We start from the raw sequence: 19964 nt of genomic DNA on the forward strand, positions 1-19964 counted from the left end.
TTTACAAATTTTTACTATTTGCACAACACTTGTAAAATAGATGAATTACTATAAAATGGCTAAATAATATTTATTCTCAATTCTTCTCATCTTATTATTCTCAAATGATTTCTTACGGAATTACAGTTATTGTTGCTTAATTGCTATGTAATTACAGATAGTGTAAAGCCTAATTCTGTAAATTGAGTGGGGTGCTGGATCGTAAGAGAACGTAAAATGTACTTAGAGGAGAACACACGTGTTAGATGGTTTAGTTTTCATCAAACCGATGCCGATGAAATTGAACTGAGCAGGGTTAAAATCTGGCAGCATGTTGATTTCGGTGTGTGGAGCATTCAGGCTTTTCTCCCGAGAGGTGACTTGGTAATGTGCTCGGAAGTTACAGAGGGGGTTGTATCCAGGTTTGAGGCTGTCTGGACAGCGGAAACCTTCCTTGATGAAAGATCCATGCTGGGACACGGCTACAAATCCGTCCTTATGTGGCATCATCTTTATGACTGGAGAGTAGACGTACTGGATGTATAGCAAACAACCTGTAAAGAAATGACCAAAATCAAGCAACTGAAACAAGACATGAAAGACATTATTAGTAAGTTTTACAATTTTAATTGTAAAAAAATTATCTTCCAAAAACTTTTCATAAACATTTAGCTGTCATGGACAACACTGAACAGTCCTCACCACTAGAGACATCCCAGACTTTGATGGTTTTATCCAAGGATCCAGTGAAGACATATTTATCATTTATTGAGAAGACAGCACAAAGGACGCCTTCAAAATAAAAACCCTTGAGGATGGAAAAAGAACAAAACATTTTAATGTTACACAGCAGCTGTTTATTGGCAGCATTATATGTCACACTGAAAAAATAGTTAATTAGTTCTTGTTGACTTGATTTCTAGTAAAAATAACACTATAATTTAGTTTGCGCCACTTTACAATAACCATGTAATAACTAGCAACTACTGTATACTGTAAAATAAAGTGCTAAACTTTAGCGCTAAACACAGGCAAAATGGGAACAGGGGAAATTAAAACAAAACATAATGAAACTACACAGACTTAAACATAATCCTGACATATACATGCTCTGAAAACATGTCTTAACTTATTCAGTATTGCTTCCCAGGTAAATTTAAATTGTTTTAAGAACTTTTAGTTATTCTACCTGGAAAATAAGACAAATTTATATTACAAACTGGATTTTAAAATATATTTTTTCTAAAGTATCTTTAATGGATAAGTCAATTGAATAAGGCATAACCTTATAACCGTTGTATGTGTTGGTAGCACATCCTGATACAGAGCATTACTGTTTGTCACAGTCAGATTCGTCAATGATTTGTCTAAATTCCAGACTAAATCCATGAAGTCTAAACTTTTCTTGACAGGTGACTGTTGAAGAGGGCGGATTCTGGAATCCACTGCTTCTTCATGTAATAAGTGATTATAATCAAAGTATTAATCATTATTTTACCTTCTTAATATCACATGAGTTGAATGACTTCTATAACAAAGTAAAATCTCACAAGCCCAGAGAAGTTACCAGTGTGATTACTGAAATGTATGCTCTAATGTCTGTATTTGATATATGAATACAGTAATAGTGCTTGCTCATTTAGCCCGGCTTCCAGAACTGAATTATGGACTTCTTTAACATGTGTCAATATATACAATTGTGGTCAGAATTAATGGCACCCCTGGTAAATATGATCAAAAATGGCTGTAAAAAATACATCTGCATTTTTTATCCTTTTGATCTTTCATAAAAAAAAAAATAGCAAAAATCTAACCTTTCATTGAAGTAAAATAATTGAAAGTGGGGGATAAATCACATTATGAAATAAATGTTTTTCTCCAAAACACATTGGACACAATTATTGGCACCCCTAGAATTTTTTACGTATAAAATATCTCTGAAGTATATTCCCATTAATATTTACCTTTTTTTTTTTTCTTGTTTCACAGGAGTTTAAAAATGAGGAAACACAAAGGCCAAATTCCCTTAATCATCCATCACAATGAATAAAACCAAATAATATAGTTCTGATGTGCATCAAAAGATTGTTGAGCATCACAAAATAGAAAGTGGCTGTAAGAAAATAGCTAAAGAATTGAAAATCCCCATTTTGACCATCAGGGCAATAATTAAGAAGTTCCAATCAACTAAAAATGTTACAAATCTGCCATGCAGGAAGAGGTCGTGTGTCTATATTGTCTTAATGCACGGTGAGTTTGAGTGGCCAAAGACTCTTCAAGGATCAAAGATGGAGAATTGCAGAGATTGATTGAGTCTTGGGGTCAGAAGCCTACCAAAAAAAAATCAAAAATCAAATCAAATCAAACAACCCCTACACCCCCACATGTTGTTTTGGAGGGTTTTAAGAAAAACCCTCTTCGCTCCTCCAAAAACAAACTCCAGCAAATTCAGGAACTTCAAACGGCACAGGGTTCTGTGGTCAGATGAAACTAGAAAAAGCTTTTTGCCAGCAAACATGCTAGATGGGTTTGGTTCACACAAGGATAAAAAGTACCCCATGTGTACAATTTAATATACCGTTGGATCTTTAATGTTGTGGGCATATTTTACTGCTGGAGGTCCTGGACATCTTGTTCAGATACATGGCATCGTGGATTCTATCAAATATCAACAGATAAAAAAATCTAAACCTGACTGCCTCTGTTAGAAATCGTATAATGGGCCGTGGCTGGATCTTCCATCAGGACAACGATCCAAAACAAACATCAAAATCAACACAAAAATGTGTTACGGAGCACAAAATGAAGCTTCTGCCATGACCGTCCCAGTTCCCTGACCTGATGAGTGGAGTGAACTGAAGAGAAGAAGCACCAACATGGATCTGGGAATCTGAAGGATCTGGAGAGATTCTGTATGGAGGAATGGTCTCTGATCTCTTGTTAGTTGTTCTCCAAACTCATCAGGCATTATAGGAGAAGACTCAGAGCTGTTATCTTGGCAAAAGGAGATTGCAAAAAGTATTTAATAAAAGGGTGCCAATAATTGTGGCCAACGTGTTTTGGAGAAAAACATTTTAGAATGTGATTATAAATTATAAAATCACCCCCTATCTGTCTATCTGTATATGTGTGGAAAATTACTATGTTTATCTATTTCTTAGCCAATCAGAATCATTCAAACTGAAGCAAGGACGTAGCTTAGACCTTGGTGTATGGTATAATTGCTGTTATCTTTGTAACTGTAAGCGGGGCGGCCTACAAAACTCCTTGTGAGTCTTGAGGCTGACTTCTGCTGATGAAACTGCAAACTATCTTCAATAAAACTTTTCTTCAATTTATTATAATTCTGACTCATATCTGTGTATCTGACTCATATCTGCATATCTGACTCATATTCATTCATCATATCTGGTTCTGGGTCTTTGACTGTAAATCCCCTTACACTGTGTTTAAGTTGACCACTGAAATCTAATGTGGGCTGCAGCTTTTCGCTCAACTGGTTTTGAAAAACAAAAAAATGAAAACAAAACTGGAAAAAATAATAACATTAAAAACAAATAATTAAATAGACAATTTAAGAACTATTTGTGAGAAGTTTTTACTTTTTATGCTTATTTGAGTATCACTCTGTTAGCGTAGCAACATGCTAATAACTTCCAATAAAATAGACCCAACCACAGGCAAATTATAGTTAAAAAATATTTAAATATACTATTTTACATCATTTTTGTGAGTAGTCTGCATTTTTATGCTTATTCAAGCATAATACTGTTTGCTTGCAACATGTTAACAACAAACTCAGTTAAAACTAATTGTGAGCAGAGCCAAAAAAGACCAAAACACAGGCAAATTATAGTTTAATAGACTATTTTACCTTGTACCGGTATTCGTCAGTAGTCTGTATTTTCTAATGCTTATTGAAGTATCACATTGTTAGTTTAGCAGCACGGTAACAATAAACTCTATTTAAATTAATTTTTAACAGAATAAAAATAGACCCAAACATAGGCAAATTAAATTCCTTGGCTCAATTAAAAAAGCTCAAATCCTAGCAACCTGTGAACCCTCACCTTGTACTCCATGGTGTGATTCAGCAAGACGGGACTCAGATTCCACAACTTCTGAACACAGTCTTGAGAGCCAATCAACGCTTGCGTGTCCCAGTTGCTCATGGTGATGCAGGTTATGGCTGCCCCGTGGTGATCCAGCTCGGCTGCCGTGGCGCTCTTAAAGTCATAGATTACAACTTCACCACCAAAGGTCCCATAGAGCAGCCTGCAGTCGGACAGCAGAGCCATGGCGGAGATTGGGGAATGCAGTAAGCACAAGGAGTACCTCTCAAATGGGCCGTCCACACAGGGGAAACTGTCCCTTGCTGTAATCTCAAACAGACAGACCGCATTCTCATATGCCACGGCCATTTTGTCCTCCCGCGGGCTGATAGCTATGCTGCGTACTGTCGGTAGGCTTTCTGGAGGTGGCAGGCACAGGGTTTCTTGGGCAAAGTCCAATGGGTAAATAAGGATGGTACCAGTCCGCAGTCCACAGAAGAGTAGGTTTTTCTGCTGGGCTAATTCCATACAGCACACTTCTGAGGACACGTCCATAATGTCTGTCCGTAGACCTGTGAAATATGTGAATGTGAACTTTGGCTAAATAATTTTTTTTAGGAATGTAATACTTTTAATGGGGTTTGTTCACCCAAAAATGAAAATTACTAAACTTCACCCTCATGTCATTCCAAAGCCGTAAGATTTTCGTTCATCTTCGGAAAACACAAATCTTTTTGATGAAATCTGAGAGCTTTCTGTCCCTCCATTGAAAGCTACGCAACTACTACTTTGATGCTTCAACACAAAGAGATCATACAACTAATTCTAATGAACTGAGCGGTTTAGTCCAATTTAGTTTTCTGATAAGACAATCGATTTATATGATGAAAAGATTGAATTTATTCACATATAAACATTGATCAGCGAACATAAAACTCAACCAAACCTGCTTGACGTGCGAGAACAAACCTCTTGTGGAAGCTCAAACGTTCTGCGTAACATGAGAATGAACCTCATTGGTTCTTGCAGAAGCTTAAACATGTGGCGTAACACGAGAATGAACCTCATTGGTTCTCGTACGTCAAGCGAACATGCTTGAGCTTCCGTTTATCTGATGTGTTAGTTGAGGAATCTTTATATGTGAATAAAAGCATAAATTCAGTCTGTTCATCATATAAAGCGATCGTGTCTATACAGAAAATTTGGACTAAACTGCTTAATTCATATGGATTAGTTTTACCATCTCTTTATGAACTTTTTGAAGCGTCAAAGTGGTGGTTGCGTAGCTGTCTATGGAGGGACAGAAATCTCTCAGATTTCATAAAAAAAGATCTTCATTTGTGTTCCTAAGATGAAAGAATGTTTTGCGGATTTGGAACGACATGAGGTTGAGTAATTGATGACAGAATTTTCATTTTTGGGTGAACTATCCCTTTAAGATCTTGCACATAATTACAACAATGAAAACCAATATCCTCTTATTACGTTTCACCTTCTGAACAGCTCCAGGTGAAAACTTCTGTTTTATTTCCCTCTTTGACATAAAATAGAGTATCACCGTCTTTCGACAGGACCACTAGGGGGCAGTATGCTGGGATGAAACTCTTGCTCCTGTGCTTGGTGTTGTAGTCCAGCTGCCATACTTTGAGCTGGTTGGCAATAAGAGAGGCAGAGATAATAGTGCGCTGATGTACAGCCAAAGTGGACACAGCAGAATCCATCACACCGATCCAGTCCAGCAGGGCTCCTGTGGTTACACTCCACACCTTGAAGAGTACAAGATGATCAAATTACATTCAAGGCAATGGCTGTGAGATGAAACTGTACCTATTTGGGAAGAGAGGGATTAAACTGACCCGTATAATCCGATCCTGGGCACTAGTGATGATTTCGCTACCTTCACCGCTTGAGACCGCACATAGGACAGATGCATCATGGTGAAGATCCAGAACCTTCTGCATTGAAGTCAGTGTCACAAGGAACACACACAATGTTCTGTCACATCCTTCAACAAGAAACAAAAGTAGTAGATCAGCAAGAAGTTTATCAGCACAAATGTATGTTCTCTGAAAAGATAACATCTCATTTAACATAAGTTCATTACACATAGACAATACTAGCATGTTTAACACCACATTGTGTGTGCAACCCAAGGAGGGCTCTGATTCTACAACAATCAAACTCAGCTATTCAACCCTGTTACCAATATTTTTGAAAAAACAAACAAATGATCAGACAAACATTTCCTTTAATTTATAAGAAAAGAAATACCAAAATTTGCTCCAGACTAAATACCAAAAATATAAAAACTTCACACCAAACTAGATAGCTGAGCAATAGCTTCAGTTAAACTAAACCTGGAACACCGTTAGCCATTCAGTTATTCCATATATTTTTTATTTTTTTATTTACTAATTCAAATTACTCAAATATGCTAATATAAAATAAAACTGCTAATACACAGATTTATCTTAATTCAACATATGAAAATTAATACATAATGTACTTCAATTTATTGAAATTGGGGGGGGGGGGGGGGGGGGGTAGGGTTTTCACAAAATTAACTATCAGTGTGAAACACTCCTATACTAAAAAAAACAAACAAATAAAAAACAAGGAGACCACATTTTCAAATAGGCTCTGCTTTTTCTTGCTATGGTGGCAATGTTTCCATTGCCATGTGTTCTAATAGTAAATTTAACCACTGATTAATGTTTAATATTGGTTTAGTTTTCCACTGTTCCAAGAATAGCTTTCTTGAAAAGTATGAGCGCGATATAAACAAATTTTACATAATGTGGTACAGCGTCAAGCTCTGAAAGTTCTCCTAATAAACAGAGATAATGGTATTTTAATCTGAAGAACAATTCAGCCATTCATATCTTGATTTCCTGACAAGTGTAAACGTGGTCTTTTGGCCATGTCCCAAATGGCACAATTCTTGTGCACTTGTGGTCTTGCAGACTTACAATGGCCACCATGTGCGTGTTATGCGCCCTCAATGCACACTTTTACGAGCCCGCACTGAAGCGATCTCCACAGCAGACTTCTACCCGATATTGAAAGTGTGGACTCGGAGGAAGACTGCAAGGGCTTAGGTTTCCATTTTGGATACGGCCTTGTTTCAATCGAAACACTGACCCAACATTTTGGCTCGACTAATGGTAATGGCTGATTAATGGAAGAATAGGGGGCCTGTTTTATATTAGTGGTGCACACTTCAAGAGTGATTAATAAATGAGAAAAGATAACCAGACAGTGACACGTGTAAAGGCACCTGCAAAAAGCAGTTTTTCATCCTCAGATGTTCTGAGGAACAAAGCTGGAGAGGGAAGATCAACCACAGACTCAATTCCATGGCTCCATACCTGCATACACACAAACACCTTCGAATAAAGCTGAAATTCTACATTTTGCTCGGTCTTTACAGAAACAAGGTACATACCGAATGTATACGGCCTTCCCCAAAAGCAATGAGTATCTTGGAGTATTTGGTGAGTGTCAGAGAGCAGGTGATATTGTGGTGTCCAACAGAGCAGGGTAGGGGGGTCTGGGAATTCTGCACGCCAGTGTCAGTGTCATAAAAACAGAGCGTCCCCTCACTGCATATGCATGCTACGGCATCTCCCACAACACCAAGAACAGAACAAACCTCTGCGGTCACCTCATACAGGGGCTCGGCAGTGTCTAAGTGCCAAGCTTTAACCTAGTAACAAAAGGATGGGAACAAAAAACTATAAACAAACAATATTCAACAGTTGTATTAATTATTAGAGGAACACAAACATAAAAATTTGGTCATTATTGATTTGATATGAGGGTGAGTGAATAATGACCTTATTTCCATTTTAAACTTTTCCTTTAAGAAAAAAAATATGATATAAATTTGTCATACTAGGCTGCTTGGGTTGGTTATTATAATCTTCCTTTCTTCAATCAAATGGACATGTGCAGTGGTGTGTGTTTGGACAGACACTGCATCGGCAATGCAGAAAAGCTGTTGTCCACTTATCAGACACCATTTTCTTAGTGTGCCATCGAGTGCAGTAGATAGACAGTTATTGGTTTTATCCATCATCTTCAGGGACAGCACCCCCGCTACACAGAGAAAGAGAAATTTAAGATCAAGTCTAAACCAAAGGTTTTTATATTTTCATATACTTGAACAGTGTTCACTCTAAAGCATTTTTAATGATGTTTCTACCAGGGAACTCCATCTCTACATGTGCTGCAAATTGAATGTTCATTTGGGAACACAATGTACGTTAGGTTCACTTTATTTGAGAAGTTTTTAGCATTTCAGCAGTTAAATAAAATAAAATAAAAGCCTGATCATTTAAAATGTTTGCAGCTTAAAGAGTTTGAAAGTGAAAATTTTTAATGAAAAAATTAATTTACATAAATATCAGTAGTGTAACTTGTAGTGAAATACAGTATAAAAGTATTATCATATATTATTTTTTTTATTTTACAGTACAATTGTAATTTACAATAGTAATATATTTGTTACCTTTTCTATTTTTGTAATTAGAGTTAAAATAATAATAATAATAATAATAATTATTATTATTATTATTATTCCTAAAGTGAACTATCACAATTAAACCAGTTTGAGTCCACTTTAAAGTCCAGCTGCAAAGTCAAAATAAAACACTTAAAAAGGTTAAATATTTTATCCAATCACTTGCATGGTTGCCATGTGATCACTAACTGGCATCATAGAATCTTGAATATGTGAATGTGTCATGAAATTATTGGAATGTTAGTTTAAAATCTTGAGTTGAGCCCAGATTTCCTCACTTTCAGTATAGATTTAGCTTGGAATCAAGTCAAGAGAAAAAGTGGGTGATTCATTTCTCCCACGTCCCCTGATTTGCGACACCCTGTTTTTTTTTACAATGCTTAAAACCTACCTGTGTGTCCAGAAAGAGTATGAAGAGTCTCTAGATGGCTTAGACTCCAGACTATGATGAGCCCATCCTCTGAACCCGCTACCAGCAGCTCCCTCTTTGAGCATAGCACGACAGTCTTTACCCCTTCAAAAGTCAAGAAAACACACACAATGCTATGAAATCACATTAAGCCCATTAGCAGCATGTCTGGAAAGTTTAGTTTTACTTTAACAAAAGCAAGAATGAGTTCCTTTATATGGCGTCACCTTTAGTGAACCCCGTGAGGGTACTCTTTAGTGGGCCCCCAGGGGCCTGAAAGAAGCAGCATTTGGGCACAAGCACTGGGTCAGTACAGGATCCAAACCAGTCCATGCACTGAGAGCACAACTGACCAATCATAGAGGGGTAGAGATCAGCAAGGCCCTGCAGCCTGGCGAAGATCTCTGTGACCAAATGTGAGGGAGCTTATAAAAGAGTAAGATAAAAGAAAAAGAAAATGATCAAGTAAAAAAAAAAAAAAAAACGAGTTACTTTTTTAAAAATGATGTTTTAGGTGTTTCTTGAACTATAATATTTCAAAATGGAACATGGAAGGATAATGAATTGTGATTGGTTTTCCTGTGCCTAAAAGGAAATAAGTCTTTGAATGTCATCTGTAAATTCTCACACTAATATTTATGGAGGATTTAAAGGGATAATTGACTCAAAAATGAAAATTATGTCTTTACATTTATATTGCACTTATTGCACTGATATTAAAGAATTTCATACAGATTTGGAACAACCTGAGGGTGAGTTCAAGTTGTTCCAAATCTGTATGAATTTATTTCTTCCGCTGAACACAATAGAAGATATTTAAAAGAATATTGGTAACCAAACAGTTGATGGGGAAAAATACTATGAAAGTCAATGGGGCCCCATCAACTGTTTGGTTACCAATATTCTTTCAAATATCTTCTTTTGTGTTCAGCAGAAGAAAGAAATTAAAACTTGAAGGGGAGTAATTGATGACAGAATATTCATTTTTGGGTGAACTATCCCTTTAAGAGTGCTCTAAAAACTGACAAATGAATAGCCATATTTAAACTTGTGTATTTAATTAATATTTTAAATGTAGTCAACTAATTTTAAGATGAAGTGTGTAATGACACTTCAGTGATGGCACAGAAATTGCACACTTCACCTTCAAAGACCCCATGAAATTGCTTTAAAAAAGTGCAGTTTTCTTTCCTCTAGAATAGATGACATCTAAAGCCGAGCACACACTTAACGATTGTAAGGCCGATTATGACTTTAATTTGATACTTATTACTGATCATGATCAAACGCGCTGAGTCGTGTTCAGTCGGTGTTTAAAATCTGCTCAAGTCGTTAGAAACAGTCTGTAAGTGCGTTCAGTCAGTCTTAGAATGTTTCAGTTAGTCGTTAAGTGTGTTCCCGGCTTAAGCTCACAGACAAACTAAAGCTACAAAACTCCAAATACAATTTCATAAAAACATGAAACCCTATGGATAATTTAGAGACATAAATTGGAATTGTGAGCAATGGTGAATTTTAATGAATTTTAAAACAAACAAGCTAAATATTGCCTTACAAATAGATTCTTATTTACATATATTAAATAAATATCATTGGTGGGACACAGCCTACGGACGCCCCATACTTACCCACTTGGCCATCGCTAAAATCTAATGAGGGCTTAAGCAGCAGAAATGTCTCTTTCAGCATTTGTATCTCAAGGCATTCTGTGAGATCAGTGCAAAGCGACAGGTCCTGAATAACACAGCTCACGCCACACTGCAGAGTTTTACAACACAACCAATCCAGACTGCCTGTGAGAATAAATGGACAATTATGTTTTCATATATTTAAAGTTTACCAAAACATAAAACACAATACAAAGAACAGTTGTCAGTTGGTCATTTAGTAGGGATGAGATTTAGTGGGGATGGGATAACAGTATAGGGTTACTATATAACATACGGTTACCATTTACCCATTCCTTTCTTTAGGGGAAACTGAGAGAAAATACAATAGATTTGACAATTTTTTAAAAGAAATGTATACTTTTGAAGGGAAGTGCAAGCAATACTGTGATCAGATGAAAAGAGACACATGTATAACTTCACATAATGTGCATGTATGTATCTTATTACAAGTAAATTGCATACTTTATTACAAATAAAATAAATAACGGTTCAAACAGACCATATGATGACTTTTGTCAATAAAATAATACCAAAGGATAATAAACAACCTAGCAAAACTCAAAATGGTGTTATGCTGTGTTCTTTCAGTGGAACGAAGTAATTGTGTCATGGCTCATCTTATTTATTACATATTAATTTATTTAAAATTTGCAAAGTAAAGTCTACATGTCCGTCAATGAATTTCATGTATACACCTCTTATTTTAGATTTGCTTTTTGTGAGCACTTCTCCTTTGTGCACATTTTAGAGTGGCCTTTTATTGTGGCCAGCCTAAGGCACACCTGTGAAATAATCATGCTGTCTAATCAGCATCTTGACATGCCACACTTGTGAGGTGGATGGATTATCTTGGCAAAGGAGAAGTGCTCACTAACACAGATTTAGACAGATTTGTGAACAATATTTGAGAGAAATAGGCCTTTTGTGTACATAGAAAAAGACTTAGATCTTTGAGTTCAGCTCATGAAAAATGGGAGCAAAAACAAAAGTGCTGCGTTTATAATTTTGTTCAGTATATATAAGCAATAAGCAACTACATGTCAACTAGCAGTCATTAGAGTGTTAGTAGACTGTCTGCTTAATATCTGCTAGCAATTTTTATGGTCCATCAACAGACAATCTGAAAGCAACTTTGCAACTACATGTTACAAGACTATAACTTATTCTACTAACTGAACCATAACACCTAACCTTAACCTAACAGTCTTGTAACAGTCTAATACCCTAATGAGAGTTAGTTGAAATGTAGTTGCAGTTACCTTTAGTTAGTAGAATGTCTAAAGTGGACCATAGAAATAAAGTGTAAACCTATTCAAACCTCACCGAGCACTGATTGGCTTATCTCCTCCCATTTGCCTGCATGAGCGAGGTGATAGGGCAGTTCATGAAGCTTCCGTAAATTGGCAATTTTTCCAGTAAACCACAAGGGCTGGGGTGGTACCTTGAAAATATAGCATGTTTTACCACCAATTTTTTTTTTCAAATATATAGGTTACTTACATCTAAAAAATATTTGACAATGCTGATTTTGTGACCTTGAACAATACCTTTCTGTCAGCATTTAGCAGTGTGGTTAGCGAGGGCAGAAGAATAGGCCTGAGCTGCCCTTTACTCCACTGTCCTGAGAAATACTCGGCAAGGATGGAGTGCATGTCAGCTTTCACATCGCGTGACAAATATCTCTTTCTTACCAGCTCTGTGAACTGCCTAAGAAAAGTAAAGGCTAAGATGAGAACAGTGATAAAATAGGCATAGGGAGCACTAGGATTTTTCCTAGAGGGCAGTCCACTTGCAGACTAGAGATTGTCAATGGGTCATATTTTGACTGGTTGTCATTGATAAGTTAGCTCATGCTGGTAGATCCCACTCATTTTTGAAACTTAAATTTTCCATCTGCTTTTTCTCCATTCCATTTATGCAATCAGGAAAGAAAACATTACATTTCACTGAGACTGATTGTAGTTTAGAAAATTTTCAAATTTCTAAACCTTTACCTGTGAGCGAAACCCAGTAGAATAACACCCCCCTCCCATCTCTCCGCCAGATGAGCTCTCAGGTCATGTCGGAGACGTGACCAATGAAGACGCGGGAATCGCAACAGTGTGTGGCTTGGAGGAAGCCAGTACTTATAGATCTCGGCCAGAACGTCATTATCTAACGACAAGACATCCTGTAACTCTGCCTCTGATAGTCCATGTCTGTTGAATATGTAAAAGGCAAATAATTACATTTAAAAACTTAGACTTCTGTTACTGTGTGAAATGTCAAAAATAAGAGTTAGACCTGCCAATTATGAAGGCTAGTATTTGACTCATCGAAAGCTGCAAATATATCACAACAAGTGCATTTATGCAGATTTCTTAATGTGGCACAGAGGCTACTTAAAGGGATTGTTCACCCAAAAATGAAAATTCTGCGCAAGAACAAACCTCTTGCTGAAGCTCAAACATTCTGCATAACACGAGAAAGTACCTCATTGGTTCTTGCACGTCAAACGAACATGCTTGAGCGTACATTTAACACAACTGTTACATGTGCATGTAGTTTGACTGGTTACTTTTTTCTTTCTTAATGGTTTGTCTGCTCTCTAGTGGTTGGAAATGTTTGTTACCTGTGTCTTATGAGCAGATTCCCATATCCATGACCGGATGAGCATGGATATAAGGAGCCTCATTGCTACATCTGGGCGGCGGGATTTGTGCAGCGGTCTAGTTGCGCTCGTTTTTCATTGTTTTTCTGTTTTCCGTTCATTTGCTCCCACATCTTATGTTACGATTATTGTTCGTAAATAAAACCCCAATTGGATCGAGCCTTTTGTGTTGACCCTCTTCTATGTTATGGCTGTGACGGTAACATAATTGGGGGCTCATCCAAAACTATTACGTTTATGTTATTTTCAACTGTTTTCGTGTGGAAGTAACTAATGTGATCCCATGCGAGTATAGTTTTTGTAGTCGGCAGGTAGGTTTGGACCTGCTACTTTGTTATTTTGTCTTTTTTATGTTTAGTGGTTATTCGGAATGGGGGTATGCTTCAGTTCACCTGCAGCTGTTCGTCAATTGGATCAGTGTGCAGGATTTCATGATTTCAGTGTTTAAAGTTGCCCCAAGCCCCTAATGCCACTGAAGAGGGTATAAAATTCATGTTTAAATAAGGTAAATAAAATTGTGTTGTGTAATTGTTTTTAGTTACACTAATGATTTTGAAACTCATTTTCAAACCTGTAGAATTTTTGTGGTAATTTCGTATAGAGGCCAAATTTAGTTAATATTCTGTTTAGTTTGGTGAATTGATAATCTTCAGTGAGAGCGATTTGATGGTCTAATTGCTTGCACAATTTTCAGGGTAAATGCTAGTGTTTCTGTTTTCACTATTGTGAGTAAGTGTGTGGATCTGTTTTCTTAAAGTGGCCCGAAAACGTTTGATCATTGCTACTGCAATGTGCAGTTACTGGTAAGGCGCAAGAAGCCTATGCGGCATTATCTATAGAGGAATCTGCAGATTATAAGGTAGTGAAAGCTGCTATATTAAAAGCTTATGAGCTAGTTCCAGAGGCGTATAGGAGGATCTTTGTTGACATCTTTGTACGCATGCGCGAGTGGTTGTGTGGCAACAAAACAAACAGTATTGCGGGCAGTAAAGACGCGACGAGCATTTTCAAGAGAGTTAGCGGGCGAAATCCACAATATATAAGCACTTTAACATCTGAAGACCGGAGGAGGTTTGGAGAGAAGCTCAAAATTTGTATTGGTGACAAAATCGAAGTTATTCAAAGCCCATATGAGATCTGGGATGACAAAAAACGTTGGTCCGACTCGCCCGTGTCTTGGCCACCAATCTGCTGGGGAGACATTTATTCTTATTTAATAGAAACCCCTGGACCCTTCACTCATGAAAGATTAAAGGCTTTCAAAAGATTATTTTGTTTTTTCGAAAAGTTGGGCCGATCTTTTCTGCCAAACAGAAAGCAGTGATCGTGCTAAAAGCAGAGGTTAGAACAGCCTTTTCTTTTGCTTTTAAGTTTTGCGATCCAGAATAGCCCATTTTGATGTAAGGAACATAGTCTGGGTGCTGTGGATCGCGGTTTGGGACACCTGAATCAGAACGCGAAAACATATGACTCGGTTGATTTGACTCAGTTTTATTATTTTTTTTATTCAATCTTCTATAAATACATAGTCACTAAGACTTAGGCCTACCATGAACAAAATGAGCCTCACAAACTCGATCAGTAACGTTAGCTGCAGGAATCCAGGCTTTCTTCGGAGCGTCCAGGTTCAATCGCCTAATTGCACGCAACCATTTCTTTCATTTTTCACGATCCTTTTCGGAGGGAATTCGAAAAAACTTTTTATCAGGCCCCCAACGAGCCGTACTCGACCACACAGCAAGAGTGAACCATCCTCTTCTCTAAATCCTCCTCCAAACGTGCAAAACAATCAAATTACAGGTATCTAGAGGTATCTAGCGGTGTTTCCTGCCACACGATTCCCATGATGCAACGCGACAAACATAAACAATGACGTCACAAAAGATCCGCCTATAGACAGCATTTCAGACATTGTTCGAAGCCTCCCAGTGAGACCTACTTTGAGTTTGCGCAAGATAAAGAAATAATGTTTGATCGTTGCTGGTGCTCGTCTCAAAAAGTTTAAACAAATAAGGAACAAATAAGACAACTCATTTTGGTGGAAGAATATAAGAATTGCTTACCTGCTGCTCTTTCTACATACATAAATGAACAGAAGGCCGATACACTCCACAAAGCCGCTACCTTAGCTGATGACTTTATTTTAACACATAAAGAGAAATCGTGGGATAAAACACATGCTTGTCATGGTGTGGTGCAGGCAGAAGACGACGAAGGAGAATCAAAAGTTCAATCAAAAGGAAGGGAGGGAGGAAGGGAGGGAGGAAGGGAGGGAGGAAGGGAGGGAGGAAGGGAGGGAGGAAGGGAGGGAGGGAGGAAGGGAGGGAGGAAGGGAGGGAGGGAGGGAGGAAGGGAGGGAGGAAGGGAGGGAGGGAGGGAGGGAGGGAGGGAGGGAGGGAGGGAGGGAGGGAGGGAGGGAGGGAGGGAGGGAGGGAGGAAGGGAGGGAGGAAGGGAGGGAGGGAGGAAGGGAGGGAGGGAGGAAGGGAGGGAGGAAGGGAGGGAGGAGCCCGAAGAGTAGGTGAGGGCAGACAGAAGGCAGGAGGGACCAGAGCGGAGCAGGCTGTGCAGGTGGCCAGGGTGGAGCAGGTTGTGCAGGCGGCCGTGCAGACGGCCAGGGCGGAGACGACGGAGGGAGGAGCCATGGTGGAGAAAGGGTTGACAACTCCAGGGGGCCGACTGATGGAGGCGGACCTGTGGAAGTGGAGACCTGGATGGAGCCGGAGAGCCAATGAGCCAGGGCAATGCTGAGGATCCCGAGGGACATGGCGATACCGACGGCTCTGGCGACCGAGGCGCAGGCGGGGATCCAGAAGTGCCCAACGGAGCCAGAGGGACAAAGGGACGAGGCGAAGCCAGAGTGTAGTCCCGAGGCGAGGGCAGGCCGACGAACGACCAAGGCGAAGCTGGAGGGACGAGGGAGCCTGGCGCAGCTGGTGGACTGATGGGCCACGGTGGAGATGAGGGAGGTAGGAGCCAAGGTTGAGCTGATGGATCGACGGGCTGAGGTATAGTCCTGGTCACGGAGGTTGGAGGAGAAGACCGGGGACCCACTGACCAGACTGGAGCTGCAGGCTGGCAGACCCACGGCGACCCCCCCCCCGAAGGTGGTTTGATGAGCTGAGGGGCTGACAGGCAGTGGTGGAAGAAGGGTTGAGAGGTGGCAGATGGGAGAGGGAGGCTGGGTGGGGATTCAGGAACCGATTCTGGCTCAGGGACAGACTCAGGTTCGGGAACAGGCTCAGGCTCGGGAACAGGCTCAGGCTCGGACTCGGGAACAGATTCAGATACAGGCTCGGGAACAGATTCAGATACAGGCTCGAGAACAGATTCAGATACAGGCTCGGGAACAGATTCAGATACTGGCTCGGAAACAGATTCAGATACAGGCTCAGGAAAAGATCTGGGAATATGGACAGTCCTTGGGGCAGGAACAGATCTAGGAAAAGGAACAGATGTTGGAGCAGGAACATGTCGAGGAACAGTGTCTGGCTGTGTTCTGAGTCAAGGCATGATGCTCTCCAGACACCGGATGACAGTCTCCCTCCAGTCTAGTCCTGTGGTGTCAGGGAGGTCGATTGGATGGTTGAATGTGGCCCCGATCCAGAACAAGGTGCTCAGGCTCTCGTCATCGAGGGTGCTGGTGACAGCAAGGCGGCAAAAGTCCTTGACGAATGAAAAAAAGTTTTGGCTCTCCTGAGCCATGACGATAATGCTCACCCTATCGTCCATTTTGGCCGGTTGATTTTCTGTCACGGTGTGGTGCAGGCAGAAGAAGACGAAGGAGAATCAAAAGTTCCAATGCAAACTTTTACTCACAATATAAATCTTACAGGTACATAGAAGACAGGCAGAAGGTTCACACACACTTAATACGACGGAGATCGGACAATGAACAAGGTAACACAAAGGGCTTAAATACAAGGAGAAACAGATCAGGGAAACGAGACAGCTGACAAGACTAACAAGGTAACAGGTGTGACAGATGAACTAATAAGGGTTACCACTAATAAGGGTTACCGTGGGAACAAATGAGTGGCGGGAGAACAGAACAAAGGAAGACATGTGACTAAGGAAAACAAGACTCAGGACAGAACACAACTGTGACAATGCTGTTCCACTTCAACACTCAGTAGTAAGCCTATCGTTTCGTTTGGTGATAGAGTCTGTTTTTATTATAAGGCTTCCAGTCATTTGATTACAAACTGTCCTGTTCTTGAAAGGAAGTCTAATCCAAAACCCGTTGGGTTAGTTTCGGGTGACTTCTGTTCAAAACCTGATGGTAATACATCTGACTGCATTATTCATCCTGACAAGACTGGATATGGACCTTTCCTGCCAAGTGGAACTGCGTCTGGTCCGGGACTGGGTGAACTTCTGCCCGTTTGTGAAATGGGAATTATGGAAGTACCATCACACAGAGTTCACTTGAAATCGGAATTGGTGACATGTGATGTGGTAGTGGTTGTTCATCCATCTCTTCCAATTCCTGATGTAACCTTCGTTTTAGGAAATTATTTAGCTGGATGTAGTTGTCCTAATTGTGCCACCTGAAGTTGTATCTGTGACGCTCGTTGCTACTGTTGATGACAGTGTTCTGAAGTGTCCTGAGGTTTTCTCGGCATGCACGGTTACATTTTCTATGGTCTCTTGATAAATTAATTGCTGCTCAAAGGTCAGATCGTACTCTTGCTCCATTGACTTAATCGATCCAGAACAGGAAAGTGTGAGTGTGACCCTGGCATACTTTCTCACAGATTAATAATTAATTTGTTACATTTATATAGCGCTTTTCTCTGCACTCAAAAAGCTTTACATAGAAGGGGGGAATCTCCTCACCCACCACCAAAGATGCTACATTGATGAGAAAGTGGGCACCGTTAGTGGAATACTGTTCAAATTGTGGTTCCAGTTGTCTGAGAGCTGATTTTGGATGTGGCACATAATGGTCCAGCTAGTCATTTAGGTGTTATAAAAACGTATGATCGGATTTTGCTACGTTTTTATTGGCAGGGTCTGAAGAAGGATGTTTCACGCTACAGCCAAACTTGCCACATTTGTCAAATGGTAGGGAAGCCCAACCAAACTATTCCGCCTGCCCCACTTTATCCAATTCAGATGGTGTCGGAACCATTTGAACACATAATAATTGATTATGTTGGACCTCTTCCCCGTTCAAAGTCTGGCTACAAATATCTGCTGAAGATAATGTGCGCGGTTATGTGTTTTCCCGAGGCGGTCCCTTTACGTATCATTACTGCGAGAACGATATCCAAGGAAATTCATTAAGTTCTTTACACTTTTTTACTAGCCAAAAACAATCCAAAGTGACGAGGAGACGAATTTTACATCTCGTACGTTTTCAAGAGTGCTTAAGTGTATAAGTATAACGACACTGTTTATCACCCTGAAAGTCATATGTAGGGTGCACTGGAGAGGTTTCACCAGACCCTGAAGTCTATAATTCGCACTTATTGTTTTGAACTTGAACGAGACTAGGAAGAGGGAATTCCGTGGTTACTTTTTGCCTCACGTGAAGTGGTACAAGAATCACTCAGGTTTAGCCCTGCTGAATTGGTTTTTGGCCACATTCCGCGTGGACCTTTGATCATATTAAAAGAGAAATGGCTCTGTGATTTAAAAAGTAGAACCCTTCTCGAGTACGTCACAGAGTTTTGTACACGCATTTACAGAGTCCGTAAGCTAGCCAAACAAAATCTTGAGAAAATGCAAGACAAGATGAAGACTTGGTTTAATAAGAAAGCTAGAGAACAAATTTTAACCCTGGTGACAAAGTGTTGGTGTTGTGCTGGATCACTGCAACCTCAAGGTTCTCTTAAATTTGTCTAGTCAGTTACCAAATTTATCTCCTACTGAGAAAGCTGATGTTTTGGAGTTAGTGAGCCAATTTCCGATTTTATTCAGTGACATCCCTGGCCAGACGTCCGTTATTGCGCACGATATTGATGTGGGGTCCACCACTCAACCTATTAAACAGCATCCATATTGCATAAATCTGCTGAAAAGAGCTCTTCTGCAAAAAGAGGTGCAGTATATTCTGGACAATTACATCGGGGAGCCTAGCTCCAGCCCCTGGAGTTCGCCGTGTTTGCTCATTGGTAAATCCGATTAATGGTTTGTCTGCTTTCTAGTGGTTGGAAATGTTTGTTACCTGAGTCTTATGAGCAGATTCCCTACCCCAGAGGACCGGATGAGCATGGATATTAGGAGCTTCGTTGCTACATCTGGGCGGCGGGATTTGTGCGACGGTTCCCTATTAATTTTCTCCCCCCATCTTATGTTATGATTATTGATCATAAATAAAACCCATATTGGATTGAGACTTTTGTGTTGACCCTCTTTTACGTTATGGCTGTGACCGTAACAGTTGATGAATGTTTATATGTGAATAAAAGCTTGAATTCAATCAGTTCATCATATAAAGCTATTGTATCTTTTCAGAAAATGTGGACTAAATCACTCATTTCATATGGATTAGTTTCACAATCTATTTGTGAACTTTTTGAAATGCCAAAGTGGTAGTTGTGTAGCTGTCAATGGAGGGACAGAAAGCTCTCAGATTTCATCAAAAAGATCTTCATTTGTGTTCTGAAGATGAAAGAAAGTATTACAGGTTTGGAACGACATGGGGGTGAGTAATTAAAGATAGAATTACATTTTTTG

General features: G+C 39.6%; 1 protein-coding gene across 2 annotated transcripts in view; it reads right to left on the reverse strand.

Annotated features, from left to right (window-relative positions):
- Nucleotides 1-143: 143 nt before the first annotated feature.
- The window catches only part of nwd1 (NACHT and WD repeat domain containing 1), a 25335-nt gene continuing 5514 nt past the window's right edge, over nt 144-19964 (reverse strand). The window contains exons 6-19 of one of the 2 annotated variants that reach the window (XM_082155281.1): nt 12627-12830; nt 12180-12339; nt 11956-12073; nt 10591-10755; nt 9190-9366; nt 8945-9067; nt 7927-8129; nt 7477-7737; nt 7309-7399; nt 5888-6036; nt 5524-5797; nt 4050-4603; nt 682-787; nt 144-533 (exon numbers count right to left, since the gene is read on the reverse strand). In XM_082155281.1, the coding sequence (XP_082011407.1) occupies nt 223-533; nt 682-787; nt 4050-4603; nt 5524-5797; nt 5888-6036; nt 7309-7399; nt 7477-7737; nt 7927-8129; nt 8945-9067; nt 9190-9366; nt 10591-10755; nt 11956-12073; nt 12180-12339; nt 12627-12830 (2896 nt within the window). In that variant the 3' untranslated portion in view covers nt 144-222. Of the gene's footprint in view, nt 534-681; nt 788-4049; nt 4604-5523; nt 5798-5887; nt 6037-7308; nt 7400-7476; nt 7738-7926; nt 8130-8944; nt 9068-9189; nt 9388-10590; nt 10756-11955; nt 12074-12179; nt 12340-12626; nt 12831-19964 lie in introns of both variants that reach the window. The other variant, XM_082155280.1, reaches the window with a different exon arrangement.

The sequence above is a fragment of the Leuciscus leuciscus genome (genome assembly GCF_965113295.1).
Source record: "Leuciscus leuciscus genome assembly, chromosome: 23".
In the NCBI taxonomy this organism is placed as follows: domain Eukaryota; kingdom Metazoa; phylum Chordata; class Actinopteri; order Cypriniformes; family Leuciscidae; genus Leuciscus; species Leuciscus leuciscus.